The sequence below is a fragment of the Coturnix japonica genome, chromosome 28 (assembly GCF_054131305.1).
Source record: "Coturnix japonica strain WE chromosome 28, WE-NBRP24, whole genome shotgun sequence".
Classification (NCBI taxonomy): domain Eukaryota; kingdom Metazoa; phylum Chordata; class Aves; order Galliformes; family Phasianidae; genus Coturnix; species Coturnix japonica.
The window spans coordinates 5720386-5747761 of NC_140690.1; the positions used below are offsets into that span (position 1 = coordinate 5720386).

Consider the following 27376-nt stretch of genomic DNA (forward strand, 5'->3'; position numbering starts at 1 on the left):
TTATCAGATGAGATCCTACCAGCGCATGTATAATGGTATTGAACTTTCCAGATATCTACTGGAATTATCAAACCTATGTAAATGGGTGGACTCTGTGGACTTCTTAGACTCTTTGCATCTCTATGTGATGTTCTAGAAGTGAGGGCAAAGGAGATTCAGGACACCTCTGTATGCTTGAGACTTGTTCGGGTAACAAATCCCTTTGTCCCACACCCTCATCCCCCTCTTTTCCCTCCAGAAAAACCTAATTACTTTATCAAGGAACTTTCAGATCTGAAAACTGAAGAAAGTGGAACTACAATTTTTTCATTTCAGTGCGAGAAATGCTCATACACCGTCATATGGAGGAAAGGCATTGCTGAGCTCAGGCCTGGCAGGAAATACGAGATGGCACAGAAAGGACGAGACCTGCAGCTGAGCATAAGAAATCTGGAGAAAAGTGACAGTGACGTGTACACCTGTGACATTGGTGATGCCCAGTCCAGAGCCAAGCTGGTTGTACAAGGTATGTGTGAGAGCCATATGACTGCGCATCCTGTTTCTCCACTCCCAAGACATTATCCTGGTAGAATTTGTACATTTATGGCAGGTCTTTGGGGCTGCAGCTGTCTGGCCTGAATAGCGGTTCACAAGCCATGCACAGAGCGAGCTGCATGGAAAGGGAAAGAACTACCAACTAGAGCAGTGCCATTGAGAACTTTATGTATCATTTAAAAACCAAAAATGCTGATGTACGGTGAGGCTGGTGACCCAGAAATCAGTGTGAACTTTCTATCTCTGACCTTTCTAAGTTAAAAATAGTTCTCTAAAGTTCTAGGCAAAAATTCCCTGATGCAGCATTCTGGGTAGTTGTCACGGTTTAAACAAAAATTTACCTGTGTTCGTGACAGGGGGGCCACAGGCAAGCGAGGTGCTAGAAGGAGCTGAACCTCAGTCCCAGCTACTTCAGAAGCAGCCCGAACCCCCTCATACACGGCTAAGATCTCCTTCTCAGTTTAAGCATAGCGCTCCTCAGACCCTTTATATGCTCGACTCCAAAATCCCAGGGGTCGGCCTTGGGTCTCTCCTGAAGCTCTTTGCCACAAACTCCAAGTGGGACCTTTTTCTCCAGCAGCAGTGTAGATTATGTTTTTCACATCCTGTCCCGTCCGTACTGGCCCCAAGGCCACGGCATGGGCTATCTCTTGTTTTATCTGCTCAAAAGCCTGCTGCTGCTTAGGACCCCATGAGAAATTATTCTTCTTCCACGTTACCTGATAGAGGGGGCTCACTATGTGGCTGTAGTTTGGGACATGCATTCTCCAAAAGCCCACTACTCCCAGGAAAGATTGGGTCTCTGTCTTGTTGGTGGGCGGAGACATAGCAGTGATTTTGTCAGTCACATCTGCTGGGATGTGTCGATGCCCATCTTGCCGTTTTACACCTAAAAACTGGATTTCCTGGGCAGGCCCCTTCACCTTGCTGCGCTTAATGGGAAAACCAGCTTGCAAAAGAATTTGGATTATCTGTTTTCCTTTCTTGAAAACCTCTGCTGCTGTATGGCCCCACACGACAATATCATCAATATACTGCAAGTGTTCGGGAGCATTACCCTGTTCCAAGACAGCTTGGATCAACCAATGGAAATGGTTGGGCTGTGCTTCCACCCTTGAGGTAAACAGTTCCAGGTATACTGAACAGCTCTCCAGGTAAAAGCAAACTGTGACCTACATTTTGCAGCCAATGGGATGGAAAAGTAGGCATTAGCAATGTCAATGATGGCAAACCACCTTGCTTCTTTTGACTCCAGTTCATACTGGAGTTCTATCATGTCTGGTACAGCAGCACTCAATGGAGGTGTGAATTCATTCAGGCCACGGTAATCCAGCGTCAGCCTCCATTCTCCATTGGCTTTACGCACTGGCCATATGGGGCTGTTAAAAGGCGAGTGAGTTTTGCTAATCAATCCCTGATTCTCTAATTGGCGAATTAGCTTGTGAATGAGGAGCAATGAGTCCCTATTGGTGCGGAACTGCTGTCTTGTACCACTTTGGTGGCAATTGGTACCACTTGGTCTTTTACCTGGAGCAACCCCACAGCAGAAGGATCATCTGACAGACCAGGTAAAGCTGACAGCTGCTTAACACCGTTTGTGTTAACAGCAGCTATCCCAAAGGCCCATCGATAGCCCTTGGGATCCTTAAAATATCTCATCCTAAGGTCATCAATACCCAAAATACATGGAGCCTCTGGACCAGTCACAGTAGGGTGTTTTTGCCAGTTTTTACCATTGAGGCTTATTTCGGCCTCCAACATAGTCAATTCTTGGGAACCCCCAGTCACTCCATGGATCTATATTGGTTGTGTCCCTTGGTGACTTGAGGGCATTAGGGTGCATTGTGCGCCAGTGTCCACCAAGGCTTTATATTTCTGTGGTTGAGATGTGCCAGGCCACCTAATCCACACAGCCCAGTATACTCTATTGTCCCTTTCCCCGCCCAGGCTGTAGACAGGGCCCCTCTATTGGTTACCTCGATGGCTTGCAGCAACTGGAACTTCCCCCCTTTTGGGGCATGTAGCCCTGTCTTTCATGTCTCATGTCCAGTTCCACATGTTGTTTGAAGCACCATCTTAGAGGCAGCCTTTATTTCTCCAGCCCACCACTCTCTTGTACCACGAGAGCTCTCCTGCTTCTCGCTGTGATGTGAGACCAAATGGAAGGCCCTGCAGAAGTCTGGGTAGGTGATGTCAGTTGCTGTTCCTTTCCCCAACTGGTGCTGGGAAAAGCAGGGAATGGGACTGGGAGACATCCCGGCGGTGGGATCCTGCCTAAGCAGAACTGAATGGCTGTTCTGATCCATGTATTTTAACCTGAGTGAATCTGAAACTAATGAGGGAGGTGAGGGACCTGTGGGAAGAAAATGTATGTGCCGCAGTTTGTGGTGCAAGGTGTTCTAGGAGCTGCTGGTAACACTGCCCAGAAGTCTTCCTTTTTTGACGGGGAGAGGATTAACAAGGTTATTTTAATGAATCTATTTCCTTTCTGTTCATCTTTCATACTACCTCTCAAAAAACTGTCTGTGGATTCTGTCATAGTTTTGTGCTGTTGCTGTCAATATTCTACATCATAACATCATGTGCAGTATGAATCATTAATTGAGGGTATAAATAGTGGAATCATGTACAAAGGAAAAAGGGTTAAAGAGAAAGTAAATTTATGTGTGGATTCTATGCATTCTCAAGTAGTAGTTCTTGCTAAAGAGAATTCGTGTGCACTCTGTGCTTTCATCTGCACAAAGGATCTTGTAATCATCTCTGTCTGTGTTTCTTTTAGAGCCAGAGATGGAGCAGAGAGGAACACAGACTTGGGTGGATCTTCATTCAGGAGCAGGGACACGTCATGCTCATCTGAGGTGTCTGGCTGACAGCAAGAGCAGAGAGGTAAGTTTCATAGGGTCGCGTGCCCATTTTATTTTTTTTTTCATTCATGATGCATAGAGGCGTTCCCCAGACAAAGTGAGCATTTCTCAACTGGACTTTCTAGAAATGAGCTAGGCAGTGAAAATGAGTTTGAAGCATTCCTAAGAGCCCCGCAAGTAAATGCTGAGAGTTAATCTGGCACCCTCCTTTGGAAACGTCCATTGTCTGTCAGCTCTTCAGCTGTGCCCTAACACCTCCCATTGCGCTGCCACACCAGGATAGAATTCCAAGCCCACACTGAGTCCTGGAATGTTGTGGTGCCGTGTTGGAATCAGATGTGACCACGTGGTCTTGGCTCCCCGCCTTGTGGGGGGTCATGGTGGACCAGGCTGTTGGCCGTTGGTGATGTCATAAGCGTCTGGAATGAGGGGAGGAGCGGTGTGTTCTGTGTTCCCTTGTGGGTGAGCTAGTGGTCGGAGTGGTTGCTTGATTTGTTGTTCTTGTGCGTTTCGTGTCGTTAGTGCCGTTAGTTAGTGTTGTGTTGGCAGTTAGTGTTGGCAGTTGGTGTTGGCAGGTGGTGGTGTTGGCAGGTGGTGGTGTTGGCAGGTGGTGGTGTTGGCAGGTGGTGGTGTTGGCAGGTGGTGGTGTTGGCAGGTGGTGGTGTTGGCAGGTGGTGGTGTTGGCAGGTGGTGGTGTTGGCAGGTGGTGGTGTTGGCAGGTGGTGGTGTTGGCAGGTGGTGGTGTTGGCAGGTGGTGGTGTTGGCAGGTGGTGGTGTTGGCAGGTGGTGGTGTTGGCAGGTGGTGGTGTTGGCAGGTGGTGGTGTTGGCAGGTGGTGGTGTTGGCAGGTGGTGGTGTTGGCAGGTGGTGGTGTTGGCAGGTGGTGGTGTTGGCAGGTGGTGGTGTTGGCAGGTGGTGGTGTTGGCAGGTGGTGGTGTTGGCAGGTGGTGGTGTTGGCAGGTGGTGGTGTTGGCAGGTGGTGGTGTTGGCAGGTGGTGGTGTTGGCAGGTGGTGGTGTTGGCAGGTGGTGGTGTTGGCAGGTGGTGGTGTTGGCAGGTGGTGGTGTTGGCAGGTGGTGGTGTTGGCAGGTGGTGGTGTTGGCAGGTGGTGGTGTTGGCAGGTGGTGGTGTTGGCAGGTGGTGGTGTTGGCAGGTGGTGGTGTTGGCAGGTGGTGGTGTTGGCAGGTGGTGGTGTTGGCAGGTGGTGGTGTTGGCAGGTGGTGGTGTTGGCAGGTGGTGGTGTTGGCAGGTGGTGGTGTTGGCAGGTGGTGGTGTTGGCAGGTGGTGGTGTTGGCAGGTGGTGGTGTTGGCAGGTGGTGGTGTTGGCAGGTGGTGGTGTTGGCAGGTGGTGGTGTTGGCAGGTGGTGGTGTTGGCAGGTGGTGGTGTTGGCAGGTGGTGGTGTTGGCAGGTGGTGGTGTTGGCAGGTGGTGGTGTTGGCAGGTGGTGGTGTTGGCAGGTGGTGGTGTTGGCAGGTGGTGGTGTTGGCAGGTGGTGGTGTTGGCAGGTGGTGGTGTTGGCAGGTGGTGGTGTTGGCAGTGTGATAAAGCCACCAGGGAGACAAGACTGCTAATAAAAAATACTCATCCCTCATTTCTCAATGCAATCTGCCATTGATCCATCATAATAACGTGGACAGCTTAATTTAAATTCAGACTTGAAAAACATCTCCACGTCTCTACTTCCTTTACGGTACAAATTAACAACACAATAGCCTAAATAAATCCTAAGCCCTACATATTCACTATGCCCAAATGTGACAGTGGAGGCTGAGGGTTCTTTTAAATTATTTTAGAAATTTAACAAATTTTATCAATATTTTAATAAAGCTGGTAACATGGATGGAAAGAAAGTAATAGCGTTACAACTTTGGTGTTTCATTTTGGCATTTTAAAAGGAATCATTCCTTTTTTTCCTACTCAGAAATTTCCCTTTTAGTTTCCTGCATGAAGGAGAACTACAAGAATAAATTTGACTTGAGTTAGTATCAGATGTTTTATTTGATCTCTCAACATTACAGGCAGTAGACTATTTTTCTTTGAAGAGATTTTAAAGTTCTATTTTTTTTTGGAGGTAACAGCATTGATGTTTTCTTCTCCGTGTCTGCAGTGAGGAAGACATGAATCTATGGACTTTAATTGCAACAAGAGAAAAAATAGGTATTAGGAAGACTTGCTGTTAGTAAAACTACTTAATATTTAATTAGTTGGACTAGGAAGATTATGGGATTTCTGTCACTGGAAGCTTTTAGGAAAGTTTCAGATGTTTTCTTTACATGTTTTACATGTAAAGACATAATATAGAATTAATTTATCTTATCCCTGTATGTTCCTTTTACTTTAGTAGAAAGTCTCAAAAACTGAAGTTACTTCCCACTCAGCAGACCTATTTCTAGTATGTATTTTTCATGAAGATAGGTTAACCAAAGCTCTGATTCAGTTGTTTGATTATTATGCATAAGTGAGGGAGGGCAATGATTCAGTATTTCAAACATTTTCCCACCAAAAAATAGAATTCTCAATATAGTGGCCTACTACAAATTTCTGGTATGATTTTGGATCTTCTCTTGGGCCTAATTTTAATTTGAGATAGAGTGCAATAGGAGGCATGCATACGACAACCTTTCCCACTGTGTGGACCAAGGGAAGGCTAAGGATGTGGGGTATTTGGGAGGTTTAAACAAAGCTTTTGATATACAGACTGTCCAGCAGACAGCTTATACAAGCATGTGAACAACTGGCTGATGGGTTGAACTCAAAGACCCATCATATACATGGGGTTACCATCAAGCTGGTGGCCGGTCAACAGTGTGGTTCCCTGTGATTGAATTTTAGTGTATTTCAATGGCTGTGGGTTTCAGTGTGGGTGTCCAACCTTTTGGCTTTCCTGGGCTACACTGAGTGAAGAGAGAGGCCTTGAAGGGGTTGAAGGCTGGATGGGGAGCCTGGGCAGCCTGATCTGGTGGCTGGCTAACAGCCCGTGGCAGGGGGTAGGAAATGGGCTGTAAAGGATCTTAAAAAGCACCTAAGCTGCTCTATCATTCTGTGAACTTTGCGAGTCCCTCACAAATCAGGATATTTGGTGTTTTCTCTGTTTATGCTGCTGGCCACAGCAGTTCTCTGCATTGGAACTTGAGAGACACCATTCCAACACCAGTCCTATTGCTTCCTCACATGAGAGATGAGGGACAGGCACTGATCTCTGCTTACAGCAGCAGAACCCGAGGGAACGTTGCTGTAGAGCACTGAATAACTCTCGTGCCCCGAGTCCAGGAACAGCAGCCGCCATTTCGGGCAGCGCCCACGTGCTGCACGTTTTGCTCCGAGTAGAACCGAGGCAGAACAGCCGTGTAGTTCTCAATGTTATTTATTAACAACGATGGATGCTGCTAATGGTGCCGCGGGGGCGGCTTCTTTCGGGGTTGCGAAGTGCTCCAGGAGCTGCGGGCCCTCCTCTTCCTGGGGCGGCCGGACCTGCGGGCCAAGCCGTCCCTGCCCCGCTGGGCAGCGGTGGGGCTGCTGCTGCTGCTGCTGCAGGCCTGGGCTGAAGGTGCCGCTGCTGCCTCCCGTTGGGGGCTGCTGCTGCAGGCCTGGGCTGAAGGTGCCGCTGCTGCCTCCCGTTGGGGGCTGCTGCTGCAGGCCTGGGCTGAAGGTGCCGCTGCTGCCTCCCGTTGGGGCTCGTGCTCCTCCCCGGGGACGGGTGTAAGGCTGGGACCGGCGTCTGCATCCCTTGGAGCCGTGTGGGACGTGCCGGGGAGCTCCTCTTCTCCGTGCTCGGTGGGGCTGCCCGATGGAGCTGGGTGCGGGGCGGCCACGTCCCACAGGGAGGCTGTATCGTGGCTCTCTGCCTCGTACTCGGATGGCAGCGTGATGACACAGGGCAGAGAGCCATCTGCCCGCACTGCGAAGTGGATGGTACTCATGAGCCTCCTGCAGAGCGGGCAGGTGAATTTCCTCAAGGTCCACTGCAGGATGCAGCGGAGACAGAAGTGGTGCTCGCAGGGCACCACGTAGGTGTCAGGTCTTGCGTCTCGGCAGATGGCACAGAACTGCTCCTCCATGGCCACGTTCTGGGCTGGGCAGCAGGAGATGGAAATGTGCTCCCCTTCTGGAGTGAGTCCCAAATGCTGCAAGGAGATGCCATAGTCAGTTTGTGTCCTGGGGTAGGCAGCAGTTGTGGCCTGGTCCATCAGCCACCCCATTCCCTGCTGGCTGTAGATGCAGCCTTAGCAGCTCCCTGAACCCTGTGGCCACCCCAGGGATGTGACCCCCCATCTCTCACCTCCTCTGCCTCGACTGCGCTTTTTGGGACCCGGCTGCCTGATCCAGGCAGTGCCAGGGAAATACAGGGAATGTGGTGGGGTTGGGCACTGAGAACAGCTCCCAAAACCCCGCAGCACAAACCAAGAAAGCCTCGCTGGGTCTCTAGACCTCGCCAACGTGCTCAGCCAGACACCAGGAACAAGCTCGGCTGGGTCAGGCTCTGCTGCGCCCCAGTATGAGCAGTGCAGAGCTGTGAGGTCACAGTCCATTGCCCGGTGATGTCACACTCCATGACTTTATGGTGTCAAGACTCTTGCTTGGTCTTGTTCTGGGGAAGCCTGTTCAGCCTGAAAAGGCTAGAGACGAGTACTTTATCATGAGCAAAGTGATAGGACAAAGAGAATTGTTTTAGGTTGGATATCTGGAAGAACTTCTGAGCCTGGATACAGGCTGTCCAAGGCAGTTGTGGGTGCCCCATCTCTGGCAGTGCTCAAGGCTGGGCTGGGCGGAGCATGGAGTAGCCTGGCCCAATGGGAGGTGTCCCTGCCCATGCTGCCTTGCAACCTTAGATGAGCTGTAGGGTTCTTTCTGGACTGCTTTGTTAATATATGTTTAAGGAGTATTCACGTTTGTCCTGGTTTGCAAATTGAAAGTGAATTTTCTTGGTTTAGTATAGGTGTCATGAGAGTGATAAGCATTGTGAACATCCTCTTTGCTCTCTCTTTAAGCTTGCAGAGCTAGTGGCCAGTTTGCCATAGGATAGAATATGATGTGAGAGAAATCTGGAATCAAGTCTGCGAGGACAATGTTCTACCAACAGCTGTTGAAAATAAATATAACATCTGTCTTAATGTCAGAGAGGAGACAGAAACAAACCAAGTCCTGTAGTGCTCCAGATTCCTTCATGCGCTGACACAATTACCTGATGTGACTAAATTTAATCTTTCTAATGTGATTTTATTACTCAGTGGTAATCAGAAAGACAATAACTAAAATGCTCTTTTCTGCTTAGAAGTGACATCATTTTGAATCAAGCCGTGCTACTACTAAATAAGCTGAGTGAGAACTGAGTTTAGAGTGGGCAATGTCAAATCTGAAGTCAGTATGGGAACACTGCATAGTACACTGTAATACCTGTATTAAAGAAGTAGTTGCCAAGATAGTGATTACTTGCAGACATTTCATACTTCAACAGGTTTATGGAGAATTTAATATTTTCATATGCTTCAGTGTAAAGCCATCTGTCGCGGTGACAGAACAAAGTGCTGAGAACAAGACCAAACGTATGTTTGTGGAAGTGCTCTATGAAATGCTAACAAGAGAGACACGAGATACACTGCAGTATCTTATAACAAATGAGAGAGGGAATGAGAAAACGTAGCAGTCATATTCAATATTTACAATTACGATTCCTTTTCTAATTTCTCATTGTGATGAAGTGTTAAAAATGTCAATACAGATGGTGAAACAGGAAGCCTGAATAAAACACCTCTACCTATTGTAGTATTTTTCATTTCTGCTTTCTTTTCTGATAGTTTAAAGCTTGAATGTGGTGAGGGAAATGTATTTGTTATTCCTTATGTGGTTATTCATAGATCTGCTTCTGGACTTTTTAGAACAAATTAAACAGCCTCCAACACTCACAGGAGCTGAACTTTACAAGAACCTACTTCCCATCCCCCTGTTTGGGACAACTTTTTAGTGACGGCAGTATAAAAGAATGAATCACATTATAGTGTGTGAAGTTGGAAGGTGATATGGTGTGACTTTTAACATACCCCAAATATGGGGCACAGTGGGCTAGTGAGGAATACAAAGGGATTATAGAGTAAAAATGGTCCTGATATATCAAAAAGAAGGCAAGTGTTCAAGAAAAGTTACTTTGAATCTTTTGTCCGTGGTATGGCAACAAGCAAAATCCAGTTCTAAAGAATATATATGGTTGGATTTTTAGTTATAAGGTATAAAGAACATATTTTACAGGAATTCTGTTATCTCAGGTCTCCATTCTCTGTACAGCTCGAGTGACTGGGAGACAGGATTGAATGAGGTTCAGCCCTTGCATCAATCTGAATTTTCTAGGAAGTGCTTTTTATGTTTTAAAATGATAGACCACAAAAAGACACGTGCTGAAGGGTCATGGAGCAGGTTATGGTAGGATTCCCTCCCCCATTTGGGTATGATGCCTCAGCAGCCTTATGGGCCTGTCATGCAGTTTATTTTGTTCAAATTCCACATTGCCATGTGGGCAGACTTTTATCCTTTTTAGAAATATAATGTGCTATAATAATGCATTGATGTTCTTAATGAGGCTTATGAACTTGGAGGAGGTAAGAATACAAAAATAGTCCAGCAATACCTCTTGAGTCAGTAAATAGCAGAAGTATTTTAATATTGACAGTATTATGATGTATTAGTGTTGGCAGTTAGTGTTGGCAGTTAGTGTTGGCAGTTAGTGTTGGCAGTTAGTGTTGGCAGTTAGTGTTGGCAGTTAGTGTTGGCAGTGTGATAAAGCCACCAGGGAGACAAGACTGCTGATAAAAAATACTCATCCCTCATTTCTCAATGCAATCTGCCATTGATCCATCATAATAACGTGGACAGCTTAATTTAAATTCAGACTTGAAAAACATCTCCACGTCTCTACTTCCTTTACGGTACAAATTAACAACACAATAGCCTAAATAAATCCTAAGCCCTACATATTCACTATGCCCAAATGTGACAGTGGAGGCTGAGGGTTCTTTTAAATTATTTTAGAAATTTAACAAATTTTATCAATATTTTAATAAAGCTGGTAACATGGATGGAAAGAAAGTAATAGCGTTACAACTTTGGTGTTTCATTTTGGCATTTTAAAAGGAATCATTCCTTTTTTTCCTACTCAGAAATTTCCCTTTTAGTTTCCTGCATGAAGGAGAACTACAAGAATAAATTTGACTTGAGTTAGTATCAGATGTTTTATTTGATCTCTCAACATTACAGGCAGTAGACTATTTTTCTTTGAAGAGATTTTAAAGTTCTATTTTTTTTTGGAGGTAACAGCATTGATGTTTTCTTCTCCGTGTCTGCAGTGAGGAAGACATGAATCTATGGACTTTAATTGCAACAAGAGAAAAAATAGGTATTAGGAAGACTTGCTGTTAGTAAAACTACTTAATATTTAATTAGTTGGACTAGGAAGATTATGGGATTTCTGTCACTGGAAGCTTTTAGGAAAGTTTCAGATGTTTTCTTTACATGTTTTACATGTAAAGACATAATATAGAATTAATTTATCTTATCCCTGTATGTTCCTTTTACTTTAGTAGAAAGTCTCAAAAACTGAAGTTACTTCCCACTCAGCAGACCTATTTCTAGTATGTATTTTTCATGAAGATAGGTTAACCAAAGCTCTGATTCAGTTGTTTGATTATTATGCATAAGTGAGGGAGGGCAATGATTCAGTATTTCAAACATTTTCCCACCAAAAAATAGAATTCTCAATATAGTGGCCTACTACAAATTTCTGGTATGATTTTGGATCTTCTCTTGGGCCTAATTTTAATTTGAGATAGAGTGCAATAGGAGGCATGCATACGACAACCTTTCCCACTGTGTGGACCAAGGGAAGGCTAAGGATGTGGGGTGTTTGGGAGGTTTAAACAAAGCTTTTGATATACAGACTGTCCAGCAGACAGCTTATACAAGCATGTGAACAACTGGCTGATGGGTTGAACTCAAAGACCCATCATATACATGGGGTTACCATCAAGCTGGTGGCCGGTCAACAGTGTGGTTCCCTGTGATTGAATTTTAGTGTATTTCAATGGCTGTGGGTTTCAGTGTGGGTGTCCAACCTTTTGGCTTTCCTGGGCTACACTGAGTGAAGAGAGAGGCCTTGAAGGGGTTGAAGGCTGGATGGGGAGCCTGGGCAGCCTGATCTGGTGGCTGGCTAACAGCCCGTGGCAGGGGGTAGGAAATGGGCTGTAAAGGATCTTAAAAAGCACCTAAGCTGCTCTATCATTCTGTGAACTTTGCGAGTCCCTCACAAATCAGGATATTTGGTGTTTTCTCTGTTTATGCTGCTGGCCACAGCAGTTCTCTGCATTGGAACTTGAGAGACACCATTCCAACACCAGTCCTATTGCTTCCTCACATGAGAGATGAGGGACAGGCACTGATCTCTGCTTACAGCAGCAGAACCCGAGGGAACGTTGCTGTAGAGCACTGAATAACTCTCGTGCCCCGAGTCCAGGAACAGCAGCCGCCATTTCGGGCAGCGCCCACGTGCTGCACGTTTTGCTCCGAGTAGAACCGAGGCAGAACAGCCGTGTAGTTCTCAATGTTATTTATTAACAACGATGGATGCTGCTAATGGTGCCGCGGGGGCGGCTTCTTTCGGGGTTGCGAAGTGCTCCAGGAGCTGCGGGCCCTCCTCTTCCTGGGGCGGCCGGACCTGCGGGCCAAGCCGTCCCTGCCCCGCTGGGCAGCGGTGGGGCTGCTGCTGCTGCTGCTGCAGGCCTGGGCTGAAGGTGCCGCTGCTGCCTCCCGTTGGGGGCTGCTGCTGCAGGCCTGGGCTGAAGGTGCCGCTGCTGCCTCCCGTTGGGGGCTGCTGCTGCAGGCCTGGGCTGAAGGTGCCGCTGCTGCCTCCCGTTGGGGCTCGTGCTCCTCCCCGGGGACGGGTGTAAGGCTGGGACCGGCGTCTGCATCCCTTGGAGCCGTGTGGGACGTGCCGGGGAGCTCCTCTTCTCCGTGCTCGGTGGGGCTGCCCGATGGAGCTGGGTGCGGGGCGGCCACGTCCCACAGGGAGGCTGTATCGTGGCTCTCTGCCTCGTACTCGGATGGCAGCGTGATGACACAGGGCAGAGAGCCATCTGCCCGCACTGCGAAGTGGATGGTACTCATGAGCCTCCTGCAGAGCGGGCAGGTGAATTTCCTCAAGGTCCACTGCAGGATGCAGCGGAGACAGAAGTGGTGCTCGCAGGGCACCACGTAGGTGTCAGGTCTTGCGTCTCGGCAGATGGCACAGAACTGCTCCTCCATGGCCACGTTCTGGGCTGGGCAGCAGGAGATGGAAATGTGCTCCCCTTCTGGAGTGAGTCCCAAATGCTGCAAGGAGATGCCATAGTCAGTTTGTGTCCTGGGGTAGGCAGCAGTTGTGGCCTGGTCCATCAGCCACCCCATTCCCTGCTGGCTGTAGATGCAGCCTTAGCAGCTCCCTGAACCCTGTGGCCACCCCAGGGATGTGACCCCCCATCTCTCACCTCCTCTGCCTCGACTGCGCTTTTTGGGACCCGGCTGCCTGATCCAGGCAGTGCCAGGGAAATACAGGGAATGTGGTGGGGTTGGGCACTGAGAACAGCTCCCAAAACCCCGCAGCACAAACCAAGAAAGCCTCGCTGGGTCTCTAGACCTCGCCAACGTGCTCAGCCAGACACCAGGAACAAGCTCGGCTGGGTCAGGCTCTGCTGCGCCCCAGTATGAGCAGTGCAGAGCTGTGAGGTCACAGTCCATTGCCCGGTGATGTCACACTCCATGACTTTATGGTGTCAAGACTCTTGCTTGGTCTTGTTCTGGGGAAGCCTGTTCAGCCTGAAAAGGCTAGAGACGAGTACTTTATCATGAGCAAAGTGATAGGACAAAGAGAATTGTTTTAGGTTGGATATCTGGAAGAACTTCTGAGCCTGGATACAGGCTGTCCAAGGCAGTTGTGGGTGCCCCATCTCTGGCAGTGCTCAAGGCTGGGCTGGGCGGAGCATGGAGTAGCCTGGCCCAATGGGAGGTGTCCCTGCCCATGCTGCCTTGCAACCTTAGATGAGCTGTAGGGTTCTTTCTGGACTGCTTTGTTAATATATGTTTAAGGAGTATTCACGTTTGTCCTGGTTTGCAAATTGAAAGTGAATTTTCTTGGTTTAGTATAGGTGTCATGAGAGTGATAAGCATTGTGAACATCCTCTTTGCTCTCTCTTTAAGCTTGCAGAGCTAGTGGCCAGTTTGCCATAGGATAGAATATGATGTGAGAGAAATCTGGAATCAAGTCTGCGAGGACAATGTTCTACCAACAGCTGTTGAAAATAAATATAACATCTGTCTTAATGTCAGAGAGGAGACAGAAACAAACCAAGTCCTGTAGTGCTCCAGATTCCTTCATGCGCTGACACAATTACCTGATGTGACTAAATTTAATCTTTCTAATGTGATTTTATTACTCAGTGGTAATCAGAAAGACAATAACTAAAATGCTCTTTTCTGCTTAGAAGTGACATCATTTTGAATCAAGCCGTGCTACTACTAAATAAGCTGAGTGAGAACTGAGTTTAGAGTGGGCAATGTCAAATCTGAAGTCAGTATGGGAACACTGCATAGTACACTGTAATACCTGTATTAAAGAAGTAGTTGCCAAGATAGTGATTACTTGCAGACATTTCATACTTCAACAGGTTTATGGAGAATTTAATATTTTCATATGCTTCAGTGTAAAGCCATCTGTCGCGGTGACAGAACAAAGTGCTGAGAACAAGACCAAACGTATGTTTGTGGAAGTGCTCTATGAAATGCTAACAAGAGAGACACGAGATACACTGCAGTATCTTATAACAAATGAGAGAGGGAATGAGAAAACGTAGCAGTCATATTCAATATTTACAATTACGATTCCTTTTCTAATTTCTCATTGTGATGAAGTGTTAAAAATGTCAATACAGATGGTGAAACAGGAAGCCTGAATAAAACACCTCTACCTATTGTAGTATTTTTCATTTCTGCTTTCTTTTCTGATAGTTTAAAGCTTGAATGTGGTGAGGGAAATGTATTTGTTATTCCTTATGTGGTTATTCATAGATCTGCTTCTGGACTTTTTAGAACAAATTAAACAGCCTCCAACACTCACAGGAGCTGAACTTTACAAGAACCTACTTCCCATCCCCCTGTTTGGGACAACTTTTTAGTGACGGCAGTATAAAAGAATGAATCACATTATAGTGTGTGAAGTTGGAAGGTGATATGGTGTGACTTTTAACATACCCCAAATATGGGGCACAGTGGGCTAGTGAGGAATACAAAGGGATTATAGAGTAAAAATGGTCCTGATATATCAAAAAGAAGGCAAGTGTTCAAGAAAAGTTACTTTGAATCTTTTGTCCGTGGTATGGCAACAAGCAAAATCCAGTTCTAAAGAATATATATGGTTGGATTTTTAGTTATAAGGTATAAAGAACATATTTTACAGGAATTCTGTTATCTCAGGTCTCCATTCTCTGTACAGCTCGAGTGACTGGGAGACAGGATTGAATGAGGTTCAGCCCTTGCATCAATCTGAATTTTCTAGGAAGTGCTTTTTATGTTTTAAAATGATAGACCACAAAAAGACACGTGCTGAAGGGTCATGGAGCAGGTTATGGTAGGATTCCCTCCCCCATTTGGGTATGATGCCTCAGCAGCCTTATGGGCCTGTCATGCAGTTTATTTTGTTCAAATTCCACATTGCCATGTGGGCAGACTTTTATCCTTTTTAGAAATATAATGTGCTATAATAATGCATTGATGTTCTTAATGAGGCTTATGAACTTGGAGGAGGTAAGAATACAAAAATAGTCCAGCAATACCTCTTGAGTCAGTAAATAGCAGAAGTATTTTAATATTGACAGTATTATGATGTTTTTGCATTAACTGGTTGTGTTCAGATCATATTGTTTGGAGTCAGACAATCTGAAAGATGTCGAATCATCCAGCTAAGTTAATCGCTGCTGTGATATCCTTGAAGGAACAAACAAAATGTGAAATTAACAGTACCTCACCATTCTATTTTTTTCAGTTCAGATAAATATGCCATTTTTCAAATTTGAATTTAACAACAGTGACATCTTGTGGTTAACTAAAGAACCCCGTATCTTTTTCAGTATTGCAAAGGAAATGATGGAAACCACACAAATTTATCCAAGAGCTTAAGTCATGTGATGTGAATTATCAACCATTTCTGAAAGCTTTGCCAGAAAAAGACAGAGAACCCCATGTGGAGAAATACAACACCTTAATCAGATTTGAGCTTATTTCTATACCTCTGTTGGTTTTTGCAGGATGGGGCATTGCGTGCCAGGTAATTCAGATGAAGATCTGTGCAGCTGTCCCAGAAGCACATCTAGAACATCCCATAAGTTCTGTCTTGACTCCATGTTGAGGAGATGAGTTTAATTCCTAAGGAAACAAGTTTTTTATATGAAAATATCACAATTCCATTTTGAACAGTCTTTAAATGTCTATGGATACTCAACTTCAATAACACACTGTGACAGTGATTTCTACCATTATATATATATTACCTATTGTGTTTGGAAAAATACTAACAGGTTGCAGAGGGAGCAGTGATGTCCCTCTGCTTTTCTGTTAATTTTCATTGCACGTTCTTTCAAGGTAAAGAGAGTTGAACTTTCTAGTGCTCTCAACCATCTGTCGGTATTTATTTTGACTCTCCTTTTCCTTTAAAAAATAAGAAGCCTCAGTGTTATTTCTTTCTCAATAGACTATCCCGTCTACTTTTTTCCCTTCAGTTTTGATGAAAATGGTGAAAGGAGACCTGATATGCTGCCTAGTGTTAAATGATTGTGAAAGTTATTACATTCTTCCAGACAATTAAGTTAGATCAACATTAGCAAAATACACTTAAGGTATTGTTGCAGTTCCCAACTGTTACCAATATTGTTAGGGGAGCAAAAGATGGGAAGTTTTGTTCCAGGGAAGGATTGCTTTTATAGTAGCTTGTCATGTACTGCAGTTCCTGTGTTGTCTGTTGGTAATTAGAATTGCCAGTAGACCCTCCAGTTATTCCACAGGAAGTGCTACTGTTGAAGTATTTTAGTGTTTTTTCCCCTTGTAATAATGATTACTGCTGATGTTGTTATGATGCTCAGTGCAGCTGATGTGTACAATTTGCTATTGGAGAAACAATTTGAGATTTCCACCTCCCTCCCTCCCAAAGAGAAAAATGCCAAGCGCAGAGCTTAAAAACATGTCTTCAAGGAGTCTAAAGAGGAGCTTAGCTCTTTAGGATAGATTTAACTAACTTCTAATTCCTCTCCCTATTAAGTGCATTGAGAGGTGAAGGTTTCTTCTGTTTGCCATGGGCTATTAAATTCCTCATTGAGTTATTCTTTCACTTCCTTATGTTACTAGCCCATTCCTTCTGTTTTTTAAGCTGCTAGAAAGGTACACTTTATTAAGAACACTGTAGTAATGTTTAAAATTTTTTGCTGGCAAGAATAAAGCAAAGCTTCAAATACTGTTTACTACAGACGCACTTTTGATATTTACATGGAACATTCAAGGTTGGAAATGCTTCAGTGTTTATTATTAAGATTGTTGTTTTTTGGTATTGTAGAATAATTTGGTATTAAATGAAACACAAAAGCTATTTGACATGAAAAAGCATTTATCGTGCACTGGTTTATCTATTTCACAGTTTCTGTGGGGTGTCTTAAAGTGTGGCTTTACATCTGCATCTTTTACATACATAATTAATAGAGATATACAAGGAACTAGAAAGGAAAGGATGCTTTAAGTGAGATGGCTAAGCAGTTAAATGCTCATTGAATTGCAAACGGAGACCTTCTGGGGAGAAGGAAGGGTATTCATTTATAATAGGCGCAGGTAAAGAACTATTTTGGTGCAATTGTTTGTATTTTTCATCAGCTTCTCCCATGTGGGTCATGATTCCAGTACACAGTCTTGTAATCTCCTGCAGTGGCAATGATTCAACTTAAAAATCAATAGGGCATGAGGTGTTTCAAGTTCTCATTATTGTAATGTGTCAACATCACTTCAGTGACCCCAGAGCCCTATGTTGGCTGATTTGTTCTCTGATTTATTGTGCAATCTTGTAGGGCAGGCTATAATTTCTCTTGGAACCAGAAACTCTACATTTATGGTTGGTGTCCCGGTCTCCAGTCGTTAGGATGTTCGGAGATAATCAATATCTGTGTTTGCTACTAAGGGTGAATGAAGTTGTCAAGCAGTTAAATTACAGGGATTACAAACAAAAGAATATTGTTACAGCTTAGCAGACCAGGAAATGTTTTTATTTAAATTTTCATTCTCTATCAACACAACAGATGTTTTTTATAGCTTAGCACTGTCATAACTTATACACCCCTCTATGCCTATGATTTTCATATCTTAAATTTTATACTTTGAAGTAATTACCATACCACTTTGGTTTCATATTATCTGTGTTCTTTTATGAATCTTTTCATCTCCTGTGTACCTTCCCAAACCTAATAACTTGATCAACAGGAAAACATTTGAATTGCTGAAACTGAATAAAGTGATTGTGGCTTCAATGCATAACACTTAAAGCAGTGTTGCCGATTTGTTGGTTTTCTTCTTCCTCCCCTCCATCAAAATTTCAATGTTTTTTTACAGCGATCGACGTGTTGCAAGTGGTAATGTTGTATTCTCTATGGATCTATTCTGGGCAATATCATACCTATCAATATGTTTAGTACGTGCCTCAAAACTGAGGTAGCTGAGCACAACTGCAAGCTCTTAAGATTTTCAGTTCATTGACTTTTATGCTTCATGTGTTAATCGGAGCATAATGCAATGCTCTTGAAGTGTAATATATAACATTTCAAGAAGTGATGACCAATTATCTTCAGTTCTTCAGTTTTGATTACGTGGAGCTTTATCTCCTGAAGTTTCTTGAGATGTTTTGGTGGACTCTTATTGCAGTATTTAATAATAGAACTACAAGAAAACCTTCAAACAGTACGTGTTGTAGAACTAGTAATAATTACAGAACAAGAATGTAGAATTCCAGAAAATGAGCTTCATGTTTTTTCTTTCAAGCACATAATTGTGGTCCTTTGACCATTAGGAAGTTCTATGCCAAAGTGCATTTGGCAACAGCTTCCCATGTTTAACTTAGGGAACGTAAAAAGCCTGTAAGACGCATGGATGCACTTGAGCTCAAGCTGAAGTCCAGCTTTTGTGAAGGTAACTTCACATTATATTTTGAAGCAGAGCTTGAGATGATCATTTTTGTGACTCTTTCAAGGGTGCCTCTTCTGTGTTGAGTGCCTGAGCTTCCCTTTTCTGTGGGAGTCATTCATTGCATGGTTCTTCTCTTCCTGTATCCCAGGACAGGAAGACTTTTGACTCCTACTGGAGAAAGGAAAAGAAGGACATCCGATCTACACTTGTGTGTTAATTCTTGTATTTTTGGGAGCGGGTCTTATTTCATGAATCTCACCAACATTTAGTTTCCATAGAACTGTAGTGCTTCAAGGCCCGCAGCAGAAACGCTTGTGTTCTTCCATCTGTCCATTGCTCTTCGGATTCAGGAGGAATGCTAAAGCAGGTTAGCAGATTGTCAATTAAGTGAAAAATACCTGGCATCTGGAAATACACAAAGTAGGTAGAAGCACACCATCTGTATATTTTATGCCTTTTGGAAAAGTGATGACTGGGAACTCTTTCTCCAGTATGCATATACTCACATTTAATATTTTCTTCTTTCTGTAATACTTACTTCAATAGAGCTTTCTGCTTAGCAGTTCAGAACTTACAGCTTACCTAATAAGAATCCATCAGGCAGCGTATAAATGTATGTGAGTCTTAAATTGAATCAATGTGAAATTAGGCAGTTTCTAAAAGTTATTTGAAACGTTATGAGCCATAACTCAAATCCAAGATCAGCAATTTTCATTGTTTTGTAGCAGCAATTTTGCAGCTAGATAAATAAATGTTATCTTATTGTGTGTGTGTTTTTGTGTTAGAAAGTTAATAATTCTCAAGAGTCTTTGGGTTTTGTCCTCCATTCTCTTACCCAAACCATCACTTTTAATTGTAGTGTCTGGAACTTGTTTCTTTCTAACTCATGCCAGGTAATCTGAAGGCACGCTACAGAAATCCTTAGTGCTTAAAAATCTCACTCGCAAAATTATGAACGTGTAGGTATTATTATTACTCAATAGGTTGTTACTCAGTCTCATTAAGGAGAGGTTGACTTATCAGTGAACATCAATGCATGCACAAATTCACCCTTACTTCTCAAAGACTGATAAATAGGTATGTTTGGTTACTGTAGAAAATTGGGTACACCAGATGCTTCCTGAAAATCAGCGGTTCTACATCACTGCAGAAAGTGGGATTTTTTTTTTTTATATCAAAGTATCTCATGCCATTTACAAAGAGAATCTATTTAAAGACTTTTCTGTGAAATTAAATTAATTGTCATGGGGTTGGTGAAGCTTTAAATACTTAACATCTGTGGCCTTATACATCACAGAAAGATATGGGTCTTTTCTGCATGAAAATTTGACCTGTATACAAGAATAAACTGGAATAATGCGGGGAAGGGAGATGAGGGAGAAGGTTGGCTGTAGCAAACCTTTCAAGCGTTTCACAAGCCATGAAAATCTGTGGAGCTGCTGCAAGGTAGATAACCTGTGCAAATTAATTTGTCTGCTGTGACTCCTATGATGTATAATTTGTTTAACATTGCAAGTGTCCCACATTCTGGAGGCAAGGACTTTTTTTTTTGAAGTATCTCAGCTGAGGGTCTCTTCTATCCCTTGAAATGCTTATGTACAAATTAAATATCATAAATACATGGAAAACTTGTTGGGAAGTTCTCTTCATTATGATTATTTTTTGAAAAATTTAATCCACAGAATAATTTCTAGTGTTTAAAGAAAAAAGCCTTTGTAGTTCATTGCCCAACATTCTTTTCCTTCTGCTGGGTATTTGTTCCACCCTCACCCAATGACTTCCAGGATCTGCACAGTATCAGAGATTTGGTTATTTTTGTTCCTGAATACTCTCGAAAAGACAAATGTTGCATTGCTGTAGAGATCCCTGTCTGCTATTTTTCCACCTGCATGCCCCAGAGTGCACACCTGGTATGGCTTGCCCTGAGTGGATTCTGTGAGGGATAACCACACTGACTGCTGGAAGTCATGTGTGGAAAGGGCTTTGGCACTACTGAGTGCTGACAGCTGTTGCAGGACTGGTTGAGTACTGGTGCTTTTCGACTAATAATGGAACTGAGAGAATGAATAAGCATGCAGTATCCTTGTAATTGCGTGGCATAAGGAAATGGTTTTTGCCAGAGAATGAATTAGAAACTTTGGAATTATGCAATTACTGTGGTATGTATTCTTAGATAAAAGTGAAAAGCCACTTTATTTCTCCGTGCTTCCATTTTGCTCTGTGAATTGGGGATAATAATTGCCCTTTTTTTTTTAACTGTAAAGGCTACTCTCAGTACTTACTGCTCTGTCACATTCTTTCTGTAGGCTTAGTATGAAGTAAAGCTGCAGAGATAATAAAAAACACTTAAAATATGTTTTATGGCACACACGTAGCAGAGCAATCCTGTTTATCTTCAGGTTGTTTGTACAGTAGTTCAGATGGGTGGCTAAGAGTCTCTGTTTCCATGGTAGGCACAGTAGTTCTTTAATGATTTATGTGTGCCTTCTTGTGTTCTCTCTGAGGTACCTCTGTGCATTGCCTCAAGGCTTATAGTATTGAGCTCAATAACTGATAATTCAGAAGTTAAAGAGGTCTGGTGCCTAATGCTGTAGAATCAACGGGGAGGTTTTTGTTTGTTTTTGTTGTCTAGTTGGCTTTTTTACCTTTTTCAAAACTCGTGTTTTGGATTGACATAAATGAGGAAGATGTCATTAAAATAAGAGTTAAAAATACGTGCTTAGCTTCCACCTGCTTAGAGCTTGAGTCACTATTGCAACTGACCAACAGCTTGATAACACCCACACAAACCTCTTAGAATAATGATGCACTTCCTTGCATTGCCTTTTCATCTTAGGTTATTTAGCAAACTGAACTCCATAAGGAGCATTTTGCCCATATGGAAAGAGAATGGGGAATGATCACAGACTGAAGGAAACGTGGCATGTGAAGCTCCATCGTGTGAATTCGTTTCCATTCCAGGGCTGAAGGGAGCACCAGTGCAGAGGCAAAGGGACAGGATCCAGATTGACAGCTGACCACATTCTGCTTTCTCTCCTTCAGCGTATTTTGTGAGATTATTCCTTTAATTAATTGCAGAATCTCAAGATGGAAAAGCTTTTTTCCTTTTAAATGAGACTCATACAGTTTGAAACATTCCTTCATCCTGGTTTCTGGTATGCAGACAGCTCACAGAAAGTCAGGAGGGAACACAGCATCTACAGCATAGCTCATCCTCCTCCTCCTAAGGTGTAGGGACCTCACTGTTTGTAGGTCTGATTGAAGCAAGTAAAGCATAGCCTTTATTCAGACACTCTACTTGCCTTTAAATTTGCTGGAAAGAAAGCTGAATCTGCAGATAACTAATGGCAATGGAAACAGGAAACCAATTGCGTGAGGTAATTGGGTTACTTCTGTTTCTTTTGATGTCTGACACAGTAGAGCACAGTGGATTGATAGATTGCCAAGTGCACTGGTAACGTAAATGTAAGTGAGATGGCTGAAGACAGGCTTAGGCAGCCCATGCTCCAATTTTATTTTGCTTTTTGTCTGGATAATGTACTTCTGAATTAGAAACGCTACACAGCGGAAAACACAGTGAGAGGAGATGTCTTTTAATCACTACTTATTCAGTCATTTCAGTTCTATGCGCAGTGCCATACAAGTGGCATCATGTTAATTGTTTTTGCTACAAAATAAAGAAGTTTATTTCACGTTTGATTGCAAAGCAGACCATCTGAATCCAAGTATGTTTGATTAAAAGGTACAGTGCAGTTCTCTGAAATTCTGGACAACTTCATTAGTTTAATGGTGATAGTTTTTTATTTGTGAATTGCACTGAGGTGGGGTGAGACTTTGAATTGAAGGTGTTTCCACTAAATTTATGGAAGGCATCTAAATGAAACTGGATCCTGCTGGGATTCTGTCATCAGTTGCTGCAATTAGTTGGGGAAAACAGGGAGCAGTGTGGGATCTGTGAGTACTGATGCTGTTGCTTTTCAGTTGTCCAAGTAAAGGAGTTCCATATCAGAAAAAAAAAAGTCTGTTAAACATCGAGTGGCACAGTACTGTCAGCTGGGTGTGTTGTTTTCCTTGTGCACTGTTAGATGCCTGATGAATCCAGCCCCCATCGGGACCTGCAGCTATGCCTGCATCGTCCTTAAGCACCTTTTGGGGGGGTTGTGAAACTCACCATCTTCAAAGCCCTTTGAAAAGTGTTCTCTTAAAAGGATATTATGTGTGTGTAAAATACTGCTGTTCCTGCTGAAGCCTGGACAAACTGTAAACCTCTGTGGTTGCAGAAAATTACTGAGTGCTGCATAAGCTCTTCAAGTGCTGCTTTACCAAATCAAAGACACTGCGCTCAAGCACTATAAAAAAAAGAGAACTCCCATGGTGAGAGGCAGCTTGCTACAATGGCATTCAATTCAAGGTCATACATAAACGTCAGTCACGGGAGGAAAAAAGCCAAATTAAGTGTTTTTTAGCAGAGAAAATCTATTGAGATATAACATTAAGAATGTGAAGATACGGGTAAGGGAAACAGTAAAATCCATGTATCGGAATAGTTGTGTAAGCAGCATTATAGAAATGGGTATCGACACACTTTCATTTACATTTTGTCTATCACTAAATGCAAACAGCTTCTTTGCAAGATCTTGCTTTTGCATGGCTTTCCAGCACTCACCTTTGTTATTGCAGCTCTTATCCAGGCACTGCCCAGAAAGGGGTGGGTGGGTTGGGGGGTGGAAGTATAAATTAGATTCATGTATTTTCCATAAATTAGGTATAAATTGTGCAATGGACAGGAAGGTTGTTGTCACTCTCAGTACTGATTTGGTGATGGGGAGGTGTTTGTTTTTTTTCTTTTCTGGGCATCCAGCATTCAGAATTAGTGACAGTTTGTATGTATGAGGTGTCCTCAGACTCACCAGCCTTTCTACCGTAGTACTCTGTGTGCATACCGATCCCATTCCTCTTGTTTTTCTTTTATTTCAGGACAGTCGATATGTTTTGAAATTGTAAATTTCCTTTTCCAGAATTGAGGTAATTTTGTCATTCCCATTGGATACCGAAGCCTGAGGAAAAGCTTTAAAATTTAATGTCTTTATATGATATTAAATAATAAATATCATTTTGAGATATTTTCAGCGTGGAGTGATGTTGACCAAGGAATATGCATAGCAAAATTGCTTCTTTTGTGATGTAAGATCTTGGTAAATTAATCAGGCATGTGCCAGTAAATAAATGCATGCCACTCTGAGCTCCTGTAGTTAAACAGGCATTAGAAAGTTGTGTGATCGGGATGTGCTGTTAGTCAGCATAGGATGGTTTTGTAGTTTCGAGTATGTTTTCATGTTGATCTTGGCTTCTTTCTGAACAGCCGCTCTTTGTCAGCTCTGTAGCCTGGAGTCAGCCAAGTCACCATGCTGAGCAAGGAGGTGGGAGCTGTGCTCTCTGAGGAGCTGAGCTCATGATTCAAGACCTTGACACGAGCTGACACTTAGGAGAAAATATACTATGTGACTCCTGTCCAGGTTCATCTCCTTTCACTATAAATATGTAACCTGGTGCTGTTCTGAGCCATTTTACTTTGCTGGTTTGTTTTGAAGAGTTTGCAGTTGAACCATGCTATCTTCTCTAGAAGCAGATGGAGATGCATGGATCCAGTGCTGCAGGCTCACACAGGTATGGGTAATGGGTATCCAGAAAGATACATGGGAGAGGATTGATCTCCCAGGTCCTTGGGTACTGCTTGCTGCTTGGGGATTATTCTTCTGCCCTCCCCTGAACACTTAAGTTCCTCTGGTTCATAGACATATGAATCCAATGAGGCAAAATTTAGACGGTTCTGATTATTCTCCTCTTTTGCTCGCGAGTTATCATAAATTATTAAATAATTGTTTGTGAAGATGCTTTCTTTAGTACATGAATCATGCACTATAAAAGTGGAATCTGGATGCATTACAAAGCCTAGCAGGGGGACATATGTCTCAGAGTGGGAATAGAAAATTTCCTTTTTGACAGGTTTTCTTGAAAACTAGCTTCACACTGGCATACAGATTTTTCCCAGCGAAGGGAATGCCAGAACTCTGTAGTCAGGGCTCCTGCTCATTTTGAGTGCTCCATAAATTGGCAGAGAAGGAGAGGTGTGTAGCCTGGGGGTGTGCAACTCCCGCTGGGCAGTGTGCTGCGTGGCAGTGCTGCAGGGTCAGGCTGAGAGTGAAGCTCATGGGCTTCACATCACTGCAATCCCACATTTGCAGTGTAAGCACAAATCTAAACTGGAGGTTCACCTTGGTAATGTTACTGTGGTTTTGCTGTAATATACTCTGTTCTGATCTATCTTACTTGTTGGCCAGGTACCTAAAACAAATGTCCCTGAGATAAGAACAGAGAATTTCATTTCTTGTTTTTTCTTAACTCCTGGCTATGTTTTGTTAGTCAGTTTTAAGCTTTTTAGTTATGTTGTATGTCTTCCATTGAATGAGCTCATAATTAACTTTTGCTGCTCCTGCACATCTTAATTCCCATCACAATAAGCACCTCTTCCTTTCTCTTCCACGCACTGTTCCTATCACCTCCAAGAGATAATAGAATTAAATTTTAATGTTAGCATTCAGTTTGCAATTGTGGAGCCTTGAAACATCACCTGCTCTGTGTGTAGAGAGGTTTGGTGCATCGTCTCACCTCTGTGCCGGGAAACATCATGGAGCAGATCCTTGTGGAAGCTATGCTAAGGCATATGGAAGACAAGGATGTCACACAGGAGAGCCACCGAGGCTTCACCAAGGGCAAGTCCTGCTTTATAAACCTGTGAGTGATGTCCCCCAAGGGTCATTGCTGGGGCTGATTGCCTTTAATATCTTTGTCAGTGACAATGACAGTGGAGTTGGGTGCACCCTCAGCAAGTTTGCTGATGACAACAAGCTGTGGGGTGCGGTCCAGATGGATTTATACAGGCTTCAGCAGTTGGCCCTGGTAAACATCCTGAAGTTCAAAAAATCCAAATGCATGGTCTTGCACCTGAATCAAGGCAGCATCCACCATTAATACAAGCTTGAGGATGGAAGTGCCGCCTTGCTGAAAAAGATGCATGTTTCTCATACATTCATGTTACCAACCAGGTCCTGTCTGAACAGTTACATCTCCCTTTCCAAGACCTCCTCTTAAAAAAACCCCGCACTTTGTTCTCTCAGCCTCTAGAAATGGGAATACATTGCTAATGTGCTCATCTACTGTTCTCCCCTGTTGCTTTTAACTTCCTATTTAATAAGACACAGGTTATCCCTCATAAATTCTGTATCATCAGTGTAATGTTGCTTTGATGATATATTACATGTTAAGTCAGCACGGGCGTGAAAATACAGTGCAAAGCTCAGGAGAAATTTTATTTTCCATTTTTACTTCAAGTGTTCTAAGTTTAATTATATTTAGCAATTGAGAAAGGCAGCTGATAATCTACAAACTTGCCATTCATTCAGGATCTCCAGGGTGCTTGAAAAATTCTTTTTATGTTCATAAATTGACAAGATTATTTGTTAACTCAGACTGATACTGCTCAGAATCATCTGCAAAATCAATAAATTACACTAGAAGTAGGTGTTTATATTGTCTAGTTGTAAATGTTTTTGATGTGGAAGATTAAAGATATAATTCAAATGATTTAATTTAATTGGGTCTCAAAATAATTTAACTGGTTGCCCCGATTTTCCACTCGTGTCCAGACAGGATCTCACCGCTGCCTTTATATGCTTGTTAAGAGTGTGGAACAATAAGGCTGACTTCCCACCCAGCCTGTAGCTGCTTTCTGATACCTTCCCTGTCTGTTTAAGGCATGGTTTAGCTGGACCAGTGATGCTTCACATCTGCACAGGGAGCCATTAACAGTTCCCTTGGTTGAGATGTTCTGGTTTTTGCCTCATTTCCCTCTCTGCCACTTTTTCAGAGAGTAGAAACTTCCTATCTGCTGCTGTTTGTCATCATGTTTGTATAGCTCTGAATCAGACGTAATGAGTAACTTACTTACACTTTGTGGTTTGGGTGACTCCTATGCATACTAGACACAGTGAGAATGGATCTTCTCATGTGAATTTCAACGGAAACAGAGTATTTGATCAAAAGACCATTAGTGTCCCAAAGGAGACAAACATCAGTTCTTCTGTTGTAGCCATCCTTGAACCACAAGCCAGGTTGGAACAAGAGCTGACCTGGGTGCCGTATGACCCAGCTCTGCACCTCTTTGTAAGGTCTCTGTAGAGGCCCTCATCTGATGGCCTGAATCTGATGACCATGAAATGTGCTTTCCTTTGGCCATAGGGATCCTGCAGCATGTGATTTCTCCTGCTCCCAAAGGTTAAGCTCTTGGTGCCCTCCTTGCAGTTAAGAGCCAGTTACTTTGGCAACTCTATCCTCAGATTTGCTTCTCTGGGGAGAGCCAGGAATGAATCTCTGAGGGAAATAGAAGATTCACTTCTGTGAGACTGCGTGTAGTAATGAGGACTTGTAATGCTATTGGTGTGATGCTGAAACACTAAAACTTAACCATATAGACTGGAAGGTCCTAGTAGGTATAATGACTTTGAAGCTCATTTCAAACCTGTGAAAATATTTAAGTAAACTTCATTTTCCTGAACGTTTTTCTGTATACGCTATCATTCTGGTGGCTGTCTACCTGCAGAGCAATCTAAATTGATGCTGTTATTGCTTTCCCTTACATGGAATAATGAGGGTTTCAACAGCAATAATAGCCCTGGGAGCAAAATGCTATGTGGCC

General features: G+C 43.4%; 3 protein-coding genes across 3 annotated transcripts in view; 1 reads left to right on the forward strand and 2 right to left on the reverse strand.

The window, feature by feature from the left end:
* Positions 1–55: 55 nt before the first annotated feature.
* LOC146756181 (rho GTPase-activating protein 32-like) overlaps positions 56–27376 on the forward strand; it is a 331712-nt gene continuing 304391 nt past the window's right edge. The window contains exons 1-3 of the transcript XR_014937575.1: positions 56–189; positions 316–505; positions 3314–3420. The gene's annotated coding sequence lies outside the window, so the exon portion shown is untranslated. The remainder of the gene's footprint in view (positions 190–315; positions 506–3313; positions 3421–27376) is intronic.
* LOC146756182 (uncharacterized) lies at positions 6666–10510 on the reverse strand. Its single transcript, XM_085524996.1, has 2 exons — positions 7676–10510; positions 6666–7520 (listed from the first exon to the last, which is right to left on the reverse strand). Exon 2 carries the CDS (start codon positions 7452–7454, stop codon positions 6783–6785), a length of 672 nt encoding a protein of 223 aa, XP_085381122.1. The 5' UTR covers positions 7455–7520; positions 7676–10510; the 3' UTR covers positions 6666–6782.
* On the reverse strand, positions 11893–15347 carry LOC146756183 (uncharacterized). The gene is made up of 2 exons (XM_085524761.1): positions 12903–15347; positions 11893–12747 (listed from the first exon to the last, which is right to left on the reverse strand). The coding sequence occupies exon 2, from the start codon at positions 12679–12681 to the stop codon at positions 12010–12012; it is 672 nt and encodes a 223-aa protein (XP_085380887.1). The 5' UTR covers positions 12682–12747; positions 12903–15347; the 3' UTR covers positions 11893–12009.